Raw genomic sequence first — 21,655 nt, forward strand, 5'->3', positions numbered from 1 at the left:
CAAAAGCAGGGCAGTGAGCAACCAGCCAAAGACCTCCCTCAGCCTAAGCAGCTTAGCATTGCTGCCTTTCATGGATGCACACATTAAGCGCAGGCACACACACAGACCACTCAGTGAAGTTGAAGTCAACCCTGCTGAGCCGTGGCAAGAGGGGATAATACACACCAGGGACCGAGGCGCTGGCTCTCTTTTACTGCTCTTGTGAGGGAGGAGTCTCACTTCCCAGAAGAGAAAGGAGGAAAACATGCTTGGTGAGGTCTGACAAAGACCTCTGAAGCATAAACAGCTGCTCTTATTGATCGTTTTCAGCCTGCAGGCATCTATTGCTGGAAGCCCTGTTCATTATTCTACAGCGCTGAGATCAGACAAGTAACAACTGGAGCAGTAAAGTCTGAAAATGGACCAAAAAAGTCTCAACTACCCTTACAGCGGACAGAAGTCCCATTAGGCAAGAGTAAAGAGTGGATGAATATTGTCTTGGTGTGACTACCTTGAGCACTAATGGCACAGGTTCACGGCACACAAAGATTTCAAACATGTTAATAAAAGAGTCTAATTACGTTTATTTCTGCAATTATACATACGGTTGCCAATACAACACAGCAGAGATTATTCTCTACAGGTTTTATATTTTATTTTGATTACATTGTCTTACCTAAAATAAAAGCTCAATTCAGCCGTAGTATTCCAGTAGTGCCTTAAAGTGATTTTAAAACTAGAAGTAGTAAAAGAGAAACTTTCTTTCATTTTAAAGCTGCAGCTTAAAAAAAAAATGGCTATACTTCAATGACGGTAAACAGTCCATGCCTCATCAGGTAGAGGCATTAGGGGAAAAACAAACTGAGAGGGGTTAAAAGATGGATAATAGGGAAGTACCAAAACAGTAACAATTAGGAGCAAAGCACTACTGTACAGTTTTAACAGATCCACTGTTCTGAGGTGTCTTGCAAGTAAAAGTATAGTAGGATTCTACCTCATTAATAAAAAAAGAAAGTTTTTTTAAATCTGTTTATATAAACAAAATCTCTAGTCTCTAGCAAGTAAACCGGATGTGCAAATCCCCAAAATTTTCAGTAAAATATTAGTGGAACTGTGAAAACAATCCCAACGTTTACTCTTACATCACGCTGAAGTGTTTTGGCCTCCATTCAAGCACGGTCCATGTCACCACAAACAGCCATTTGGTTTTACAGCCAATAAACAAGGCTAACTTCCAGCCTGGCCAGCAGCGAGCGTTTCGTTTTCCTCAGGGAGTGAGAGCTGGGGAAGGACACCTGATCCTTGGCACACTTCGGAGGAGTAGACGGTTAAAAGCTCGTGCTGAGAGCAAGTGGGACAGAGGTCATCAGAGGTGTCCTGAAGCTCAGGAGAGTTCACCAGCAGCTGCTGCACAAGCTGGCTTCCATACCAACTCAGTGACAGTATGAAAAAGGTTAACCCAATAAAACGTGAACCCCCCGCCCTGTTAACCACAGCAAACTCCTCAACGCTTCCTGCAATATAACTGCAGGAAACGGCATCCGGCTGAACTGTAACTGAGCGGATCTACCAGCTGCTTAGAAGGCACTAAACCAGATTACTGAAACCCAACGTAACACAAAAATGTCATCCATTATCATTTTCACAGGAAAAAAAATAAACTTGTTTAGGATCTCATTATTTCTAGCAGCATAGAATCCCAGCAGCGCCGATTGTTAACATGGTGAATCTGACGGTTCTAGCAGCATCTGGGCATCATCTGCCCCGTAGTTCTGGCCAGGAATCCCGTCTCTAAGACTAGAAGATGATTAATGGCTCCTTAGGACCACGGCTAAACATTACAAGCCTTAAACCAAAGAAATTCCCAAAAAATACAATGTCCATGCATGGGCGACGTGTAATGTTATTTGAAAAAAAAAGTTTATGGAATATGAGCATCTGGACAAATTGGCAAAATAAACGAGTTACAACACCCAAGAAACCCATCCGTAGCAGTAGCTGGTAGGAATACTGAGACGACATGAAAACCAGGCGGCAGGGCAGCACCGTCATCTCGTCTATTAAATGTTTAACCGGGGGAAATATGGAGGATATATGCTGCTTACAAATATGCTGCACGCATGTTACACACAGGAGAACACACAGGAAACGGAATACAAGTACAGTTTATTTTGTGCTTTTTAGAAGCATTTTAGGCTTATAAGTAAAGATTAAAGCTGCACAATATATCAAATTGCATTTTATCACATTATCCGTGTGCGCAGACCTGCAGCTGAAAAGGTTTGGTACGTTATTGAATTTCAAGCGCTGTGCATTCTGGCTCCGCATCTCAATAATATATTTGGCCCGTTGGAGAGACTTCAACTACCCTGGGGACGACGTGCTGCAAGGCTAAAGAAACACGAGTTGGGAAATTAGGGTTATTCACAACAGATTAGTCATCGCAACCTGCAAAGCTTAGCAATGCTAACTATGTCGAGTGTGACCATCATGCTAGGCGCTAATAAGATACTAGTGGCATTTAAAGCTAAAAACTCTTTGTCTTGAAATAGTGGAATCCTGCGTTGCCTGCAGAGCTGTGTAACACCAACGGCTCTCTCTCACACACGGGAAGTGTTGCCCTTGGCTCCAAGACAAATTATTCCTGACTGATTACGCTGAACAGGCTAATTACAGCTCTGTTACACTTACAATAAGTCAACACATAACTGAACAACCTAACATACAGCAGGGCAAAGCTTTTGGGTTTTAAATACTAAGTTGGACACACTTTTCATATTTATTTTTAATGATTTTGGAAAGAAAATAATTGTAATTTGCAATCTGGTGCACATTTGGAGTAAAAACAAAACAAAAGGAGTATATGGTAAGAATAGTAAATGTGACTGTGGATAAAAGTCCCTGAATATATTTTTATTTGTACATTATTGTAGTCTCAAACATCTGTGTTACTGAATATGACTGAATATGACTTTAATCTCTAAATAAGTGTAAACTGGAAAGGATTTCATTGAAAATGTTTATCAAATACAGAAACCCAACAGTGAGGTATGTATGTGTGTTTTCCAGGCTAATGGAGGCTAAAGCTTTCTGAAGGAGCTTGTTTATTCATCAGAATAAAGTCAAAGGAAACTGGGGGGCTGTGGAGAGTCGATCATAATAGGTTGGGCAAAGCTCTGGATTTCTACAGTGTTCAGTTGTAGCTGCGACAGGGAGCAGCACTATCAGGCATCTCCATACCGAGCTCAGGGTGAAGAGTTGAGCCGCTGCAAGAAGAACAATAGGCCCTGTAGAGCTGCAACAATCTGCTCCGTCTGCATCTCCCCAGCCGTCTGCTGTGGGATCTTTCTCTTTATTCCTTCCAACACGGGCTGGTTGCATTACAAGGCCTCAGCAAATATCCCATCTGCATGATGTAAGCACATCCAGGAGCTCTGCTGAATCGGACACCGTGCCTAACGAGCCGCCCCAGACGACCAGCAGAAGGAAACCTTTAAGAGGCTTGTGGCTGCAATATCAGCCCAAAAACATCTCACCGAGCAGGACTGAACGTGCAGCTGTCCGCTTGGAGGCGCCCCGCTGATGCTAACAGTGTGTGGCAGAAACACGACCGAGTTGGCTCCGGTTTGCACCTAGATGTCGTTTTTTTCCAAAGAACATGCATTGATTTCAGCCGTCACACCAAGGGACCAGCAGGCCCAGCATCAGTCAGTCAATTTGGCCTCTAATCAGCCGTTTAGGCAATCTGACAGATGGTCTTACTAAATAAACAACTATGCTTTCCGGCCGTTGTTTTACCCACTATAATAAGCCTGAGTGAAGAACTGTTTCACTTCCTCTTGATCCCAGCTACCGGACGTCCCATTTCTTCCAGCAGTCATACCAAAGGCAACATGTGGATTACACGCTCCTTCAGCTCCTTCAGGCTCAAACCGTCTTTTTGCTGAACAGAAACACTAACGTCAAACTAGCTGAACTGGGTCCGGCTGCTCTGCTGAGGCTCGCGGCTACGAGCAGCACCCAACTGTGGTGGAGAAGAGAAACGTCTCAGAGTTAAAAACTGTTCTGAGTCGACGTTGTGCAATGTGTCCATCCAAGGGGTGAGCATCGCGCTCTGAAGGAACCAGCACACGGGCCAAAGGGGCGTCCTCCCATGATAATAATCAGTGCAGCGTGAAGTCTTTGCTTTAATGCTTATGAGTTTCACTCTTGAGAGGAGAAATTGTTCAAGTTAGCACTGCTAGTGGAAATTGCTGATCGGTGTAGATAATCTGATAAACTACCAAAGCAGCGAGCCAGCAGCAAGCGCTCTCCCAGGCAAGTCTCAACGTTTCTCTTCCGTGCAAAGCTCCAGACCAGGAGGCTGTGGGCGGAAATCCACGTTTAGTTTAGGGCCCAGAATCCACGCAGACTTCTCCTCAACGACTCAACAAAACCAGCATGGCAGGACAAGGTCGGTGATGATAATAACAAGTTTAAAATACAAGCTGATTTTAATACCAGATCTTCATCAACCACCCTGTTACACCATAGCTGTGATATACCGGTCAGCACTGTTGCGTATTTTGTGATTTTGGACAAAGTTAGCAGAAATAATGACAGTAACAAAACAAAAAAAAGCATATCACAGTTGGACATGAGTGGAATTACTTGGATCTTTTGTTTCATTGCATCAGCGGCAGTAGGAGAGTGCAACAGCTTCTGAGTCCGTCAATATATTTATTATTAACACATACAGTAAATACACCCTCAACATATACAGCTTCTGTTCTGCCTTTGCTTACAAACTAAACAGAAACTCCATTTTCAGTAAACACGGCGAAACCTGCAGGAACTGCAAGACCAACCATGAACCATTCGTCTGTATTATCAGTGAGAAACTTCACATCATTTAGTAAACAGCATCTAATTTATACTGCTACTAAAGAAATGAAATCACAAACAGTCTTCATTTAAGTAATGAGGAAGACTAACGGGTGAAATGTGAAGACGCCAGAATACACTAAGTACTTCTAGCGCTGTCACATTTACATAATTATCAGCTGAAAAGAAGTCATGCGGTCCTTTTTAGGTAATCCAGCCTCAGAGGTTGACGAAGCATCTTGTGAGTAATGCTCCTATTGGCCCATTCCTGCGGTGTTTGAGGTGATGTAGCAAACCCAAACCGGCGGTGCACATGGCGGTGGCACTCATGGGGCCAAATATCCCGGAGCCTCTGTGATCAAATTGTTTTGCAGGTAAAACGGTCATACAGCCATAGGTCTTCTAACACCACCAAACCAATAGTTTGATAGAGGTCTGAGTATATTACCCAGCAATGACGTGTTCAGGATTAACCCTTTGTGTCAAGCTTGCTCAAAAATACATTTCTACATGCAAAAATGGTGACTTTATCTGTCTTCCTACATCTGCGATGAAGAGTCAGGGAGTAAAGGTAGCCCTGCGACAAATGCTTTGAATATGCATGAACTCCTCGTCTCTCAATCATAACAGCCACATGGAATATAGGAGATAGGCCACAGAGAAGCATTCAGTCTGCCTCTGGCACACCAGAGACAAGCTGCAGCTTTCTGACCGGACAAACAGAGTCCTGGACTGTAGGCAGAAAGGCGGCAGGCAGAGCTCTCTGTCCACGGCACTCTCTGGCCTGCTGACTGCGTGTTTCTGCTAAATCCTTTATCAGGCATTGCGTCAAATCATCATCAACAACTTTACCGCTGTGTTCCAACACTAAGCTTCTTCTGACGGAGGAACGACTGCAATGAGGCGTTCAAAGAGTACGCCAACAGATGTAGAAGTTGTTCTCTAGAACATGAAGCAACAGATGAAGACATGCTGCTAAAACGTATGTGGCCAGATGAGGTTTCTCACAGAGTGTGTGTGTGTGTGTGTGTGTGTGTGTGTGTGTGTGTGTGTGTGTGTGAAACGCCAACCTTCCAGTCCGTTTTAACAAATGATTGCTCTCCAATAAAAGCTGTCGAGTCTACATGAGCAATCAGCAGACAGTTTTTGGCCTTTGTTGACACTCAGTCATGCTAAAATGAGCCCCTCCACTCAGCAACAAACCCACCGGGGAGGGATCCCTTACTAATGCTGTGTTCAATGATCAGTAATATCTAACAGCTGCAGCTGTGCAGGTGTGTGACCATGCGAGAGAGAGATATCAAAATATGATGCATGACGTAAGGATCTTTCCCTAGAACCGAGTTATGTTGGTTGCTGATATGTCTCCATGCGGCTCAGGTGTACGATTCTTCTGTCCCTGAATGGTGATTGATGAGCTTCCACAGCCAAACTTTACTGCGCCGTTAACAACAACCCATCAGCACCCACACGCCGTTTCCTTCCAATGCAACGAGGTGCATGTATAAATCTCCAGCGCATGTAAGCCGCGGTGCTTCGCTGGTGTTTAAAACGTGGCAGATAGGCATACTGTGCAGATAGACACTTTATCACTGTGGAAAAACAAAACCCTTTACGATTCTACGAGATGAGCAACAGATGAGAGGCCCCTCATTAATTAAAAAAAAACTTGAAACAGTCCCTCTTGAGCTGGAGGGGCACATCAAACAGAAGCAGCGTTTGTAGCGTGCCATAACAAGTGCACTGGCCATCAAAACCTATTATTCTCATATAAGCTTATACATTTTTCATGAGTCTGTAAGACTTGTTAATAGAAGGCCTTTTGTGAGACATAAAAACGGAAGCAGTCTGAAATATCCAGACGCTGCAGCAGCTAAAACTACGGATCCACGTGAGAAGACCCATACGTGAAGATAAAACGTTTATGGTGACTGCAAATGTCCTGACATTACGCAGGCCGAGGCTCTATGTCTGTGACCAAAATCTCTGCCCCTGTACATTCACGCTTTATGAGAGCTGGAGATGCACCGATCTGATACCTGGATCAGATACCTGGGTCTGATATTGACTAATTAGTTAGATCTTCAAATATGATATGATTGATGATTGGTCATTTCCTTTTTATTATCGTACACAGCTATACAGTTACAGCGATCTAGTCATTTTGTTTGCAGCGCCGGTTACATCATCACACAGAGCGCACACAGCAGCTAGTGATGAGAAAACCCAGAGCAGCATGGAGCCAGCGCCGGACCGAGCCCACCCCGCTAGTTGGAACCGTTTAAACTTGATCCGCCAACAAGTCCGACTGCAACATGCAGCGCCTGAGAGGCGAAAACAGTGAGGAGGGTGATGAAGTTGGTAAACTCAACACTATAAACACAGCAAGGTACACGGTTCATTCTCTCAACAGAAGCATTGGCTCGGTACCGGCCCATATGCTCAGCTCAGGTGTCGGTTTTGGACTGGATGGGAAACAAACTGGATCTGCATCTCTGATAAGAATCTGGGCATGTGAGCACCGGCAGCAGCCGGCTAAATGCAAACTTGATTCCTATGAAGAATCAAGTTAATGATTCTGAAATCCATCAGCAGCAACTTGACATAGCAGGCCCAGAAGTGAAGAGCTCTACAGTCCACAACAGAACTTTGTTTGCTCTTCACAAACAGACAAAGCACCCCCCCCCCCTCAGTTCAGCGTCTTACCCTCGATGCTGAGTTCAAAGCAGACGTGGCAGAAAGACAGCGTCCCCGTTTCGGTCTCCAATTTGCAGACGCTGCAGATATTGTCATCGTTCAGATCGATGCTCACAAACTGCTCCTCTTCGTCCATTTCGCCTCTGCCAAAACGCAACCAGGGAAAGATGTTAATGGCACATTAATGTTAATCCACTTTGGAGTCGTCAACAGCTTTTAGGAGCAGTCTCAATTGTTTCCAGTTTTCCTCCATTTGCAAAAGAATGCAGCGCAGACACAGCGTCTTCTGAAAGGTGATACATGAAGGACTCTAAAGCTGAACTCGTGCCCTTTGACTGGTTAAAGTTGCTACTTGTGGGGGACCATGTGCTGACACTCGGCCTTTTACAATTCCTCATGGTGTTTTCTCCTCTAACTTTCTCATCTCACACCCATTAAATGACAAAAATTAAAATCAGACGCCTCTCAAATGTGCTGATGCCTTAATAGGAACGTAGTTGACGTGTCACGGCAACGTGAGCAGATCCCTTTGTCCTGCCACGATGTGACTACATGCTTATTGGCGTGTAAGGTAACTAAGATCTGATCGCTCAAGATGGATTTTAAAAGCAGAACATTTGCCTGTCTACTTACATCTGATTCAGCCAGGCTGCGTTTTAAAACCAGATACCAACGGAGCGGCAGGCTAAAAAAGTCTATTTCTAGTCAATATCAGATTATAAAGCATCTATGAAACAGGATCAACAGAGAAGCTCCTATGTTTAAAGACCAGCTAAGGCTCAGCTGAAGACAAAATAATCATGTTTATTTCATTTTTAACAGAGATTAGAGAACGGCAGCCTGTTGCCTTAAAGAAATATGGCCAATTTCTATTCTTGCAAATAAAGTAAAAAGAAATCTGTAGTGATGAACACATTTGGCTGTCTGTACGGGTGACATTAGGTCAGTAAAATAATCCCAGATCAATTATGACATAAAAACAGAAAAAAGCAACAGCCTGTATGACACTGTGCGTAGTCAGTTTTCCTTTGTTTTAGACTGATGAATCCAAAATAAAATGTAAACTCAGCTAAAACCAGTCCTCTGACAAAAAAACCATCACCTGCTTTGAACAGGAACTAAAAAAGTCCCCCTTTAAACCTAAAGGTAGAGCGATGATTGCCCCAAAAGGAAAATCAAAAGCAGTCTTCTGAGGCAACGGAGCAACGCATCTTTTGTTTCCACTTTCTGGCAGGATAGAAATAAATGATTTCCGTGGTTCAGCTCGCGGTTCTGGGTCCTATCCGAACCCGCCTCGTTGTTGCTGTTGTTCTTGTTTTTAACGCCACACTGACTGTCAAACTGCTGAATACTTCATGAACAGAGCTGTTAGTAACCTTAGCAAACGGCAGGAGAACGCAGAGGACTCGGTCACCGACACAACAACAACAACAACAACAACAAAGAGACTCGGCTGTTCGCTAAACTTTCCATAACCTCGCTAGAAAGGCACACATGCGTGACCTTCAGCGCTGGCTCTGTCCCCTCTGCTCGGCGCTTTAAACGTCGAAAACGCACACGGCCCATAAACTCGACCCTTGGTAGGGTACAGCAGCCGAGTGGTCGCACGAGTGTGCACCTCCGAGCTTTAAGCAAGCGAGCGCTAACAAGAAGTTAAGCTAGCAGCCCCCTCGCATCCTCTTGGTGCTTCGTGACCGTTATTCTGCGGAGTGCTTCAGGGGAAAACGGATTTTATAAGTTAGCGTTCAACACGCCACGTCTGATGAACTCACGTCTGTCACGACGGCCCTTTTCGGACAGCTTCACCCCCTCTCTGCGTGGACGCCGCGGTTGCTCAGCGCCTCGGTGGGCTCCCAGACATTAAGCAGGACTGCGCGTCACGGCAAATCCACACAGAAGCCACAGGAAGGAAGGAACCTCTGTAGCCTCCGAGCGGAGCGAACCACTGCTCGGCGTCAGGAGGGGGGACTCGCCGCTTAAATACAACATAGCTTGTTTGTTGTTATGAAAAAAGTCATAAAGAAGCGTATCTCTTTTCCTACGTAAAACCCCTCCCCCCCTACAACACAGCATTATTTTTAACAAAAACATCAAAGGCCGCCATTGCACCCCTACGAGTTCAACAAGTCCCTAATTCCCCGCGTCACCAAAACGCACACATGTTGGATGAATGGAAGAACCCGAAAAAGTAACAAAAATTGAAAATAAAACTTAAAACTGAAAAGGTCACACGTCAGAAAAAAATAAACGCTGATGATAGACTATTTCAGATATTCATAACTGTATCTAAAACAACTCTTGTATGATTGCTACTTTCTGTTTACGTTAACGGTAAACGTGACGTAACACGCAGGGACTTCCCGCGAAACATCCCGATCCATCGTCGTTATTAGAAGGGATTAACTGGTTTAATTAAATGTTGTATGACGGCTGTAAATCTGGGGGAAAGCGATCTCATCCACACTCCAAACGGAGGCACTGTTGCTGCTGAACATTGTTTTCATTTCTTTTTAAGTTACTTCCCAAAAAAGTCTTTTGACATATTTTCAAAATGTCGTCACTGAGATCAAAGTGGAACCGAAATCTAATCCCTTGTTTGCGTGCACAGACTTGTGATCTGATACCACAATGACAGGTTCTTTATTATAAAATGAAGAAATGTAGACTGGAGTTCATGCCTATTGCAGCACGTTGCAAAAGTATCCAAAAAGCCTTGAACTTTTCACATATTTTGTGTCATTACTAAAACAACTTTAAGAGTATTTCCCTGGGATTTTATGAGATGGACTAAGAAAAAATGTTATAATTATAAAGTGGAAGAAAAATGATGCATGGTTTACCTACCTTTTTTTTTTACTAATACAATTTTGAAAAAAGGGTACATCCATTTTCTTTTATCCTCCTTTTTATCTGACCCAATTTTAGTGCAGTCTACACATAGCCCATCTGATTTGTAAATATAGTTTTTAAAACTGTATAAATCTAGCTGCTTTGTGCAGTTAGATGGAGCTCAATAGTGAACAAAGACACAGCATGTTAACAGCCAGGGAACTTAGCGGACAGCTGGGGGATAAAGTTCTGGAGTGGCTTCAAGCAGTGTTAGGTTTGAAAACTGTGAGGGCCCTGCTGGGTGTGCTAATTGTTTGGGCCGATGCAGCCACGGAGCCAATAAAACCACGGGCTTATTACACATCACCACAGATGTGTTTGAACATCTGGATGCTGAAGATGATTTTATGCTCTAAAATGACTTTGCTTGTCCTTCATCCTCTAGCTGGGTTTCCCCGTGCATCTTTGTACCAGAGTCATTGAACATCAGGATTTTGTACAGATTACAGAAAAGTCACCTCTGTTACAAAGCCAGACTGTTTCCTACTGCCACAAATGGACAACTATAGATGAGATGTGATCAGTCACTTTTTTAACGGAAATTACATTTGCTTTAAGGGGTGTTGGCAGACGGCGTCCAAGCGCCCATAAAGTATCCTCTGCCAACAACAAAAAAAGGAACTGCAAAGATGTTTATGCTTGGTAAGGTTCTACAAAACCTCTTTCACTGTTGCATTCCCACTGACTCAGCTGCTGAAGGCCAGGACAAATTGCATTTATTCATCTGAATGTCAGAAGTCTTTTTACACTGTAACACCTCAGTAGAACTGCCCCATTTTTTCAGGACTTCCATTATGATCGTCCATTTATGCTCCAGATGGAGACCTCTCAATTTTGTGAAGGGCTAGTCTTACTGGAGATAGATGGCCAGGGTGTGGTGAGACCTGTCAGGGTTTTAATTTTTCAAAACATTTAGCTATAATCAGGTTAACCATTCTGTGACTAAGGAACAGGCAGTAGCACTTATTTTAGCAGGTCAGAAACCTTCTGGTGTTTCTACATTTGCTCAGATGTTCCTACTGATCCCCGAGAAGAAGGTTGCAGATTTTGCAAAACATTAAATCTCAACATCAGACATATTAAAGAAGTGACAACATTAGTGTGGATAATCTGTTGCATGCTCCTTTGCCATGATGTTATTCTTATTTTTTGCTTTTCTGTACAGGTTTTACTCTGCATGTTTGCTTAATTTCTCTCTCTGGTACATGAGTTGCTGAGGAATGTGTGAACACACACACACACACACACACACACTCACACACACACACACACACACACACACACACACACACACACACACACACACACACACACACACACACACACACACATACACACCTGTATTATGTATACACAGATCTGAATGAATGAAATATTCTTATTAAAAACAAGTCAAAATGAGGCTCAGTAGTGTGTGTAACCTCCATGTGTCTGTATGACCTCCCTACAACGCCTGGGCATGCTACTGATGAGGTGGAGGATGGTCTCCTGAGGGATCTCCTCCCAGACCTGGAGTAACACATCTGTGTGCATTCCTCTCAATAGCATATTTACTACAAAATAATATAACATGCTCCACTGTTTCTTCTTCAAAACAAAAATCACATTTTCCTGTAGCATGTTTCCCTATTTTAAATAACGTGCTATTTAAACCTACATGACCAAAGCGTAACCTTGATATTACAATTTCTTCTTTTCTATTCCTTGATGTGTTTCTTATAAAGCCTACTTTTCTTTGAATATTATAAAACCATCCTCCCACTGTTTCTGTTTCTGCTACTGTTTCAGAGTTTATTTCTAGTTTTAGTAAAAGCAGGAGAGAGTTTTTTTATTGTTTAGCTCCCTGGTCTGGTTTTAACCCACCCGAGGACCTATGCTGCCCCTGGGTCCTGTGCTGGTTTTATTCAGATTGGATTAAGGAGACTAGTGGGAGGAGAGTTTTTCTTTTGTGTTGTATTCACTAGGGTTTGTGGAGTGAGTGCGTATTTATTAGGAGACACCAAAGTGTATTCCATTTGTATTTTCTTTTGTAGTTCTCCCCTAAATGGTCTGATTCATTTAATTGGGGTTTTAATCGTTTCTTGCAGCGATCAGGATTCCAGGCCAGCATAGACTCCTACTTTTAAAGTGGTCATTTCTTTTGTACAATAGAATAAATTCATCTTTGTTTCTCGGAACCTGTAAATTTAATAAACTGTATTCCATTTGAATCAGCGCCTCTGTTAATCCTTACAAACTCGTTTGGTGGTCTGGTACAAAGAGGGTTAAAGGTTTAGAAGCCGTACCTGAGGTCACATATACATAACATGTTGTGTATATCAGGCTATAATGCGTTGCACAGTAATATTATGCATTGGCCAAGATGCTAAAACTCACGCAGAGTGGTGGAGACCGCGTTTAAAGGTGAATAATTAAAAGTGTCAGGAAAGTGTATCAGCTCAACAATCAGCTGTACAGTATATAAATGCCTGGGTGCTGTGCTCTGGCCCCCTCTACCTACCGTCCTTGTCTGCCTTGTATTATAAGGGCACATTGGTTTGGTTTGTGATTTGTTTAAACTGAAACACAAGATCTGCATTCAATATGTTCAATCACCCATATTGACACGAGTGATTTTTACAGACTCATACATCCTATTATGAGTTTACTATAGTGATATTTATTGTTAAAATACACATTTGTAAACTCTCTTTTTTGTCCTTTCTTTATGTTTTTTGTCAGAACTATTGAACCAGAACATCAGAGTACTGTTTGTTCCTTTATTCAAAACTGAAAAAAGTATGAAATAACTTCAAACCCACCACAGATACAGCTCTCCACACAAACCGACAGTCCGAGTCAGGAGAACATTACTTAGAGAAGCAACCATGGTAACTCTGGAGGAACTGCAGAGAACTACATCTCTGGTGGAATAATTCCTCAGCAGGACAACTAACACTTGTGTACTCTACAAAAACAGCCAGAAGTCGTCCTGTTTAGAGTTGATTCAAGCCCTGTAGGCGACACAGAGAACATGTGGAGGAAGGAGCTCTCATCAGAGGTGACCTGAACACAACATGGTGATGTTTGGTAGTGACGGCATCATGCGGTGGGGATACTTTTCTTGAGCAGGAACAGAAATGCTGGTATGAGTTGATGGGAATATGGATGGAGGTCAAGCAACGATTGTGAGCTCCTATGTGTTGGCCTTTCACATAAAATACCAGAAAGTACTTTGATGTTTGGATTTTAATGTGACAAAATGAAAACATTTTCAAGGGGTGTGATTACTTTTGCAATCTTAACATCCAGTTACATGAGCAGTTGGGTTTAAAACTACTTCAAAACCATTAAGACCTCGGCTTGTAACCAGTTCTTGTCACAACAGACCCCTATGTATAATCCTGTAATGCCCCTCTGCTCCAGGGACGTGTCCCTGAAACGTCTCGCCCGCCAATCTTCTCAGAACCTTCCATTAGAAGGTCAGGTCAAAGCTGTCTTCATTTTATGAAACCGAAATATTACCTCATTCAATGATAGAAATATCAAAATACTTCGCAACAAACAAGGCAGATACTTTTTAAAGGGAAAATCATTTAAGCGTGTCCGCTGGATTGTGACCGGGTGACTGTTCAGCAAAAAGGGCGAGGCGCCCCCTCCTGGACAAATATAGGGAATTCAAGCGAAAAACCGGGCTCTATGCAAGAAGGGACCTGACCTTCGTGCTGTCGATGTGGCTGTGCTGATTTAAATCACACCTTCTCTTGAGCACAGAGAAGACCTGCTGCCAACAGGAGGGCCAGAGATGTGTAGCAGTCTTTGACAATTACAGTCTCACGAAGACCCAGGAACACAGCAGGGAGGAAGTTGTGGATGTGTTGGAAGCAGGGTTAGGTTGGAAAACCATATGAGAAGACTTGAGCATCCCACAGAGCTCTGCTCAGCCCTTCATCCAAACATGGATAGCATAGACTAGAGCACAAATCAAACATACCAAGACACGGCCTTCTGACTAAACTGACTGGCCAAGCGAGGAGAGCATTAATCATGCAGCTAAGAGGCTTATGCTTATGGTGACTCAGGAGCAGCTGCAGAAATCCACAGCTCAGGTGGGAGAATCTGCAGGAAATTTGACAAGAAGAAAGGTGTTTTTTTTTTAAAGAAAGCCCAGAGAAGTCCAAATTATAGTCAGCATTAAGTCAAGCTGCGGGCAAAGCAAACATAGAGGAACGCTCCCCTCTGTCACCAACAGACCAAAACGAAACTGCATAGGCTACATGTAAAACTTAATTTGTTGATGAAAAGTAACTGCAGTTCCCTACATCTCCAGCATAAAGCATGGTGCTGCTGCATGACAAGTCCAGCCAGACTACAAATCAAAGCATATTCACGTCTTAGAATGGCCCAGTCAAAGTCCAGACATAAATCCAACTGAGAATCTCTCATAAGACTTGAAATCTGCTGGGTTTTTTTTTTTCCACTTCAAATCACGAGTCCAGGGAAGGCCCAGACACATCGCCACAGATCCCACCCACCTGGCCAAATCACTGTTTGACCCACTTCCATCAGGTAAATGCTTCAGCAACATAAAATTAAAAACTAATGCATTCCAAATCAGCTTCTCTCCCAAAGCTGCGAGGGCTATCGACCCCTGCTGACAAGTTCATGGTCAGTTGCATGTTACAAACTGCTAATGTCTTTGTGCGCACTCTAATTTCTCAGGGAATGTCTGATTGCAAAGCTATGCAAATGAAGGCTTAAAATTATTGCACAAAATTTACTACGGGCACAAATGTATCATCGAAGGAGTGTTGAGGGATTATTTCATACAGCAACACAGTAAGTCATTTAACACGCACTGGGACTGATATCAGACCTTTTGGACTCAGATACGAGTCTTATCTGACCCTAAAGACTATTTGCACGGTTTAAGCCTCTCAGGAAGTGTGTTCATTGCAATCAACAGATTTAATTTATATATTTAGAAGAAATGTGTGGAAATATCATGTCTTGTTGTGTCTGCGTGTTATATGTTTTCACATCCTGAGCCGGTGTCTGACTCAAAAAAATGTCACTATGATATCACACGGTGACATTAGTTTCTTGATTCTTGGTTCTGTGTTACTTCATATTGCTCTAGTGTATAACATCAAATCAGAACAAAATACACAGTTGCTTTAACGTGGCGAAATGCGAACAAGCATTAAGGGGTATGAACTCTATAGCATGGCTCTTTGTCAGTCACACACTCGTGCACTCGTGTTGTTTGCAGGTTAAATGTGAAGGGAGGACTTTAACATTGTACACCCAGTATTATAGGAGCCTGCCTGGAAATCACACTCTGTGATCACAAACCCGTCTGTCTGCTTCAAAGCTGGCAACAAATATGCCAAGACTGATGTCAGAGAGAAAAACAAATCCTGACATGTCCCTAGGCTGCTCCATTGACAAACAGGAGGGACACATGTTGACACAGAGGCAGAACCCTGGTTACTGTGTAATGATAGGGGCCCGTTTTCTGCTTCGCAGATGCTTGTCTCCCAACACACCGGACTTTAACCTTTTTAGTAATCATGCGATCCCTCAGGCTTTCAAGGAAACGCATTCTGTTATCTTTAATGTATTCAAATGTTTAGGAGGCCAGCAGTGTACCAAAGCATGTATAAAATACACTCCGTGCTGCCTGAACTTAAACTAATGCAAGCATAACGTCTAACTTTAACTATATTTCCGTGATTGCTTACTTCCAGTTACCTGTGAGTGGTTTTATATTACCTAATCATAAATCTCGTAATTCATCGCTGCAGAGTGCCATCACATCCCTGAAGCTTAATCCACACGTCGCGGCTTGCCTCGCTGCTCTCCGATCCTGTTGAGCGAGTTCTGTGAGATTAAAATAAGGCAGAAGAGAAAACTCAGCACACCCCCTCAGAGAGTCAAAGCATCAATTATTTTAGCTTTCATTTACAGATTTTCTGCTGCTGAAACGTCTTTTTAAATAGAATGTTCAGATGCTTATTTTCTGAGTCCAGAAACGGCCCATTAATGTCACCAATGTGTCCCAACAGGGGCCTTGGCTCACGTGTGGAGCCAACCGTGATTCATGACGGCTCTGTTGTCTGTCTGACAGACACCCGTGACTCACCCAAATGGAAAAGTTCCTGTTACTGTTAAACAAAGAAGCATTCAAACAATTCATACAAAAATGGAGCCATGCAATCCCTGAGACACTGCTCAATCATTCAGAGCTCTGTTTGGAAAGTTAGTGACAATACACGGCCTCACAAAGATAATAATACCCCTTGATCATTTCCCCACTTTGTCACGTAACAACCACAAACCTCTGTGTACTTTAATTGGATTTCATGTGACACACCAACACAATGTGGGGTATAATTGTAAGGTAGATGGTAAGGATGCATGGTTTTCAAATGGTTACACACATAAAAATCTGAAAAGTGCAGCGAAAGTTTTCAGTCCCCCTTCTTGGAACAACACTTTGTAGTCTTCACCAACTTTCCACATCTAGAGACTCGTCTTCTGAAAATTGCTATAGCTCAGTCAGATTGGATGAACATCACTTTTAAAGTCTTGCATTAAGTGCCTGAATACGCTTTGGTCTAAGCGGTGTTCAGGGCCGTGGTCCTGTTGGAAGGTAAGCCTCAGCCTCAGTATCTAGTCTTCTGCGAACCCCCTACTTAATGTTGAGCTCGCCCTGAGGAAATCTCTGCAGAAACAAAAAAAAGTACCTTGTGGTCCATAAACTACGAGACATGAATGGCATGGCTTTGTGGCAGCTTGGACACCGTGTTCCTTCCTCGATCGCGAGTGTCCAATGACAGCACAGCGTGAACGGGAGCCCCGAGGAGGATTCTGTGAACAACAGAAAAGTGACAAACAAGAAAGGAGGTCTTTATTCACCACTGGCTGAGGTGTAAGGGATCAGAACAGATGTGACTGGAGTCTGACTTTACTTTCACTTTGACTTTTTCCAGGCATGAATGCAGGATATTTTATTATCAGTTTCAGTGATCCAGGTCTGAAACCTGATCCATATAGCGGGCAAACAAAACCTTTTCGCTATGTTGCAATTTCTCATCAGAACACCTACAAGGAGAGATGTCCTGGAACTGAGGCAAACCATGCAGTGCAACACCTCAGGGGTTATTTTGCTGCCACCTTACCAAGCACGCCCTCTTTATAGCTACAAGTTCAACCAATCAGTCAAATGTGATTTACAGAGTATCGGATGTAACACAAAGTGCTTTACAAAGGTTAGAAACGAAGCAGCGATCAATGTTCACACCAGAAGACGCGAAGGTGCAAAGGACTGGAAGAAGATTAGAAGACAAATCTCTCCAAATGGAATGGATTATGTAGACCTGGGGGAACGCCGCCATCTCTGTTGTGAGGATGTGCCAGAAACAGAGACAGCGTCACGGTTCTCTCAGTTTTGTGTTTTCGATTATCCAGGGCTTTTCAGTGATGTTTCATGCTGTTGTATGCTACTTCGAATCCAACAAATCAAAATACATTTACTTAACATTCACTTCGAAATGGACTACAATCAGACGGAAAACTGGTAATTTCATATCCAGTGGAAACAGTGATGAGATTTGGCTACAAAAAGGGCAGAGTTAATCGTTTTCAGTTTAGTCGTGTCCTTCTAAAAGCATCAACAGCCTGAGCTGCCCTCAGGTTGTTCTGAAGACGAAGACTGTAATTAGAATATGAGGCCTCGTCATGTGTTAGGGTCTGAGGATCTGAGGAGTTTATAGGACAGAGGTACATCAGGTAAATATGAAGGCCTAAGAGCATGAATGTTTTTAAAATAAAGCACATTCAAACCAGTTCATGCATTGGTTACTCCAAATCAGGGCGAGGGCCTGGTTTAACATCGTCCTGTTGGGAAAAGATGCAAATCAATGCTACTTTTTCAGGGGAGAAAATGGTCTCCACACAAGAGAGTGAAATAACCCCGAACCTCAAAAGAGTTTGTCCTTTGGGCTTGTTGCCCACGCACTTCTGGGCTCTTAGGTCCGGAGCACAAAACATATACTTTTCCTAAAACATCTGGGCCCATATTGCCAAAGACTCTCAGAGTCCCCGCAGAGAGCTCCTATCTTAGCCTAAAAATTCCTGCACAGGGGTCTTAGGTCAAGACTGATTCAAATGCTGCTGAGAGTGACTGAGCAAGAAATGACAGATTTTCATCTTAGTGGGGAGGTGTGGTTGACCGCATTGCTACATGTGATGCTGTCTGTGATTGGTTGATAGTACAAGAAGAAAAAAGAGCAACATAAATGTGCTCCTAGTGATCAAAGGAGAAAAACGAATCAATTAGACCGGATTAGGAAATGTGGGACGTGACGATGAAACTTAGAAAAATGTATTATCACACAAAATCCAAATCTTTGAATGCACCTTATTTACATCATTATTTTGATTTGGTTACTGTTCTGTTTACTCACCACTCATTTTACAACTTTACCTATTTGATATTAATGCAGACTCACCTGTCAGCATTTTACTGGGATTGGCTGCTTGTATAAAGCGGATTGATTTGGCAAAACAACCGACATAAAACAAAGAAAAAGAGATGTAAAACGCTGAACAGCAATGCATCTGTCCACACAGCTCTGAGGGGAGACTAGAAGAGTGTTGAAAGGTAAGTTGGTCCCTGGATCACGGTGCAAATACACGGACTTTGAAGCGTATTGTCGCAAATCAGTGCATCTTTTTCTCTGTTCACCTTGGTGCTTTTACGCACCAGCCTGGAAAGTGAGAAGCGCTCTGTGCAGCAATCAAAGGTGAGCCAACTTCTAGATGACCTTTTAGACTACTGACATTATCGTGCAATTTTGTTAACTTTAGGAGCTCTCTGAAGGCCTAAGATGCTTTGTGAATAACTTTTATCTTACCAAGGTAAAATTCTAAGAAAAATCTTAGAATTTAGGAAATTCTAAGATTTTCCTAAAATAACGTCACTAAAAGCTACTTTTAGTCTTGGGACTCTTTGTGAATACGGACACTGAAATTTTAAACTGAAATGGTCCATTGATTCATCACAGTTCTGTCTTCAGCTCTGTCTGAGGGATCAAAGATCACATGAATCCAGCTGATGGTTGGGGCGCTGTATTTTTACCTGCCTAATATCCATATTACCTGAATTAGTTTTAAAAAAAATTGTTCATAAAAATGTTAGTTTTATTTATGTATGTTTCCTTAGATAGGAAACTCTTTGACCAATCTGTATGATTCGATTGAATTTGACTTTGGAAAGTGACTTGAGATGATGTGTTGTGAATTGGCGCTATATAAATAAAATGTATTCATTTGAATGTTTGGAGTGTTTACATTGTTGTCGTTTCCTCATGACAGATAGGACTGAGACTATGTTTCCTGAAGTTCTTGTTTTTTAGACGTGACGATGAATTCATCAAATAGCTATTTGCTTTTGGTGTAGCCTTTCCTGGTGTGATTGCTGATGTTTCTCTAATTGTTCCTTGGTCGTTTACCTTGTAAAGCACTTTGGTCTACTGAAGACTATGATGAGTGCTCTATAATAGCCGATGGACTCAAATGATTAGAGTAAATTCAGCCTGTGCTCAAAAAGCACTTTGTAACAATGATCTGTCTACTTTGAACAAACTACAACAGGACCTAAAGCTTTATTAAACCGAAGATACACATATCAGTAGGCAATTCAGGGTCAAGTGCCTTGCCCAATCCATACTGACATGTGACAGCTGGAATCAAACCCACAACCTCCTGATTGCAGGACGACGACCCAAAGTTGACCTAATCATTTTATGAAACAGATCAGGTTTACATGTAGAAATGAAAAGCCAATCCAATCCTAGCGACAGATTCAAAGTCAGTGATGTATATTCCAGCCTGATCCTCGTTATAAATGCACTCAGGTTCAGGTTGTCATTCTAACCGATTGCATCAATTCACTGACTTTACAGCCATACCCAAGGAGGGCTATGGCTGCAAATCAGCCGTCCACTCCCAATGGATGAGGGATTTCATTGAGTTGTTAACCTTACAACAATCCCTCATACCAAGTTTGCATGTGGCGACAGTGGAGAGGAAAACTCCAATTTAACAGGAAGAAACTTCCATCCGAACCAGAATCAGGCTCCAACCCCTAAGAATAGCTTCTAGTTCCTGTTCCTTGACCTTTCACAGGGTCAACAGTAAGTACTCGTGGGGAGGAAAGGAGCTTGGGACTTCTGTGGCAATTCGGACAGCCTATAACTCCAACGTCATGATGTAACAGAAACGCTGATGGATGATGCGAGTCAAATCCGGGCCTATGGCCTTCTGAAAATGAACTACAAAGTGAGCTCTGTCTTCTCTGTGGACATTTTTGTTGATTTCCGTGAGGGGGGTGTGCTGATACGTCATGTCACGCAAAGGATTGTGGGATACCTTAAGGCTTCTTAGTGCTGGGAAGGGACGTCCCAGGGTTCCAAGGCAAAACTAGCAGCTGGAGGGAGCATACAGGCTTCTTTTCCTACCTCCTTCCTTACTGCCTGCACTATTCGGACAGCACTGATCATGGCGACCACTGACACACTTTGGCTTTGGCTAAAGAGTCCTTACTCTATAACAGTATTTGGATTGAGCCCCAGACCCAGTGTGAAAGGCCAGCTGCCATGACTGACCAGAGAAGACAAAGCAGACACACACAAAAAGAAACCCAGGAGCACTGATTCGGTTTTCTATATGAAAGTAGAAAAAAGAAAGAATGCCAAACTAGCTCCTTCATTGGCTTCATTTAGGAGAGAAACACAACTAGACATGAAAGCTATGAGCCAGCAGTTAAAATCTATGGGATGGAAAACAGTGTGGCAGCAGTTGCTTTGTCTAAGAGATATGGGATTAAACACAGCAAGACAGGGGCAGGTGTACCATAAATAAGGAGGAAGCAAGAGGTCATTAGCAGCAGTGGCTCAGCCCCTCCAGAAAAAGGTCACAGCTCCACAGAAATACTAGTACAGGTGGAACTTCTGTGAATTTGAACTTTTCCCCATTTTTCATTACGTTAATACCAATAAAAAAAATCCATTTATTTAGAATTTCATTTGATAATCCAACTCATAATAGTAACTTGAAAGAGGGAGGGGAAAAAATGACATCTGAAGGTAATTGGTTGCACCCGATTTTATTGAAGTGGAACAGAGTGTAAGAGGGTAACAATATTTTTAGATGTTCATTGTGAAAAATAAAAATGTTATTT

The 21,655-nt window shown here is 42.7% G+C and overlaps 1 protein-coding gene across 2 annotated transcripts in view; it reads right to left on the reverse strand.

Moving 5' to 3' along the window:
* The window catches only part of c11h21orf91 (chromosome 11 C21orf91 homolog), an 18,260-nt gene extending 8,749 nt beyond the window's left edge, over positions 1-9,511 (reverse strand). The window contains exons 1-2 of one of the 2 annotated variants that reach the window (XM_036143447.1): positions 9,312-9,511; positions 7,549-7,693 (exon numbers count right to left, since the gene is read on the reverse strand). In XM_036143447.1, the coding sequence (XP_035999340.1) occupies positions 7,549-7,675 (127 nt within the window). In that variant the 5' untranslated portion in view covers positions 7,676-7,693; positions 9,312-9,511. The remainder of the gene's footprint in view (positions 1-7,548; positions 7,694-9,311) is intronic. The other variant, XM_012865226.3, reaches the window with a different exon arrangement.
* Between the last annotated feature and the right edge of the window lie 12,144 nt (positions 9,512-21,655).

Source organism: Fundulus heteroclitus, chromosome 11, assembly GCF_011125445.2.
Source record: "Fundulus heteroclitus isolate FHET01 chromosome 11, MU-UCD_Fhet_4.1, whole genome shotgun sequence".
Taxonomy (NCBI): Eukaryota; Metazoa; Chordata; class Actinopteri; order Cyprinodontiformes; family Fundulidae; genus Fundulus; species Fundulus heteroclitus.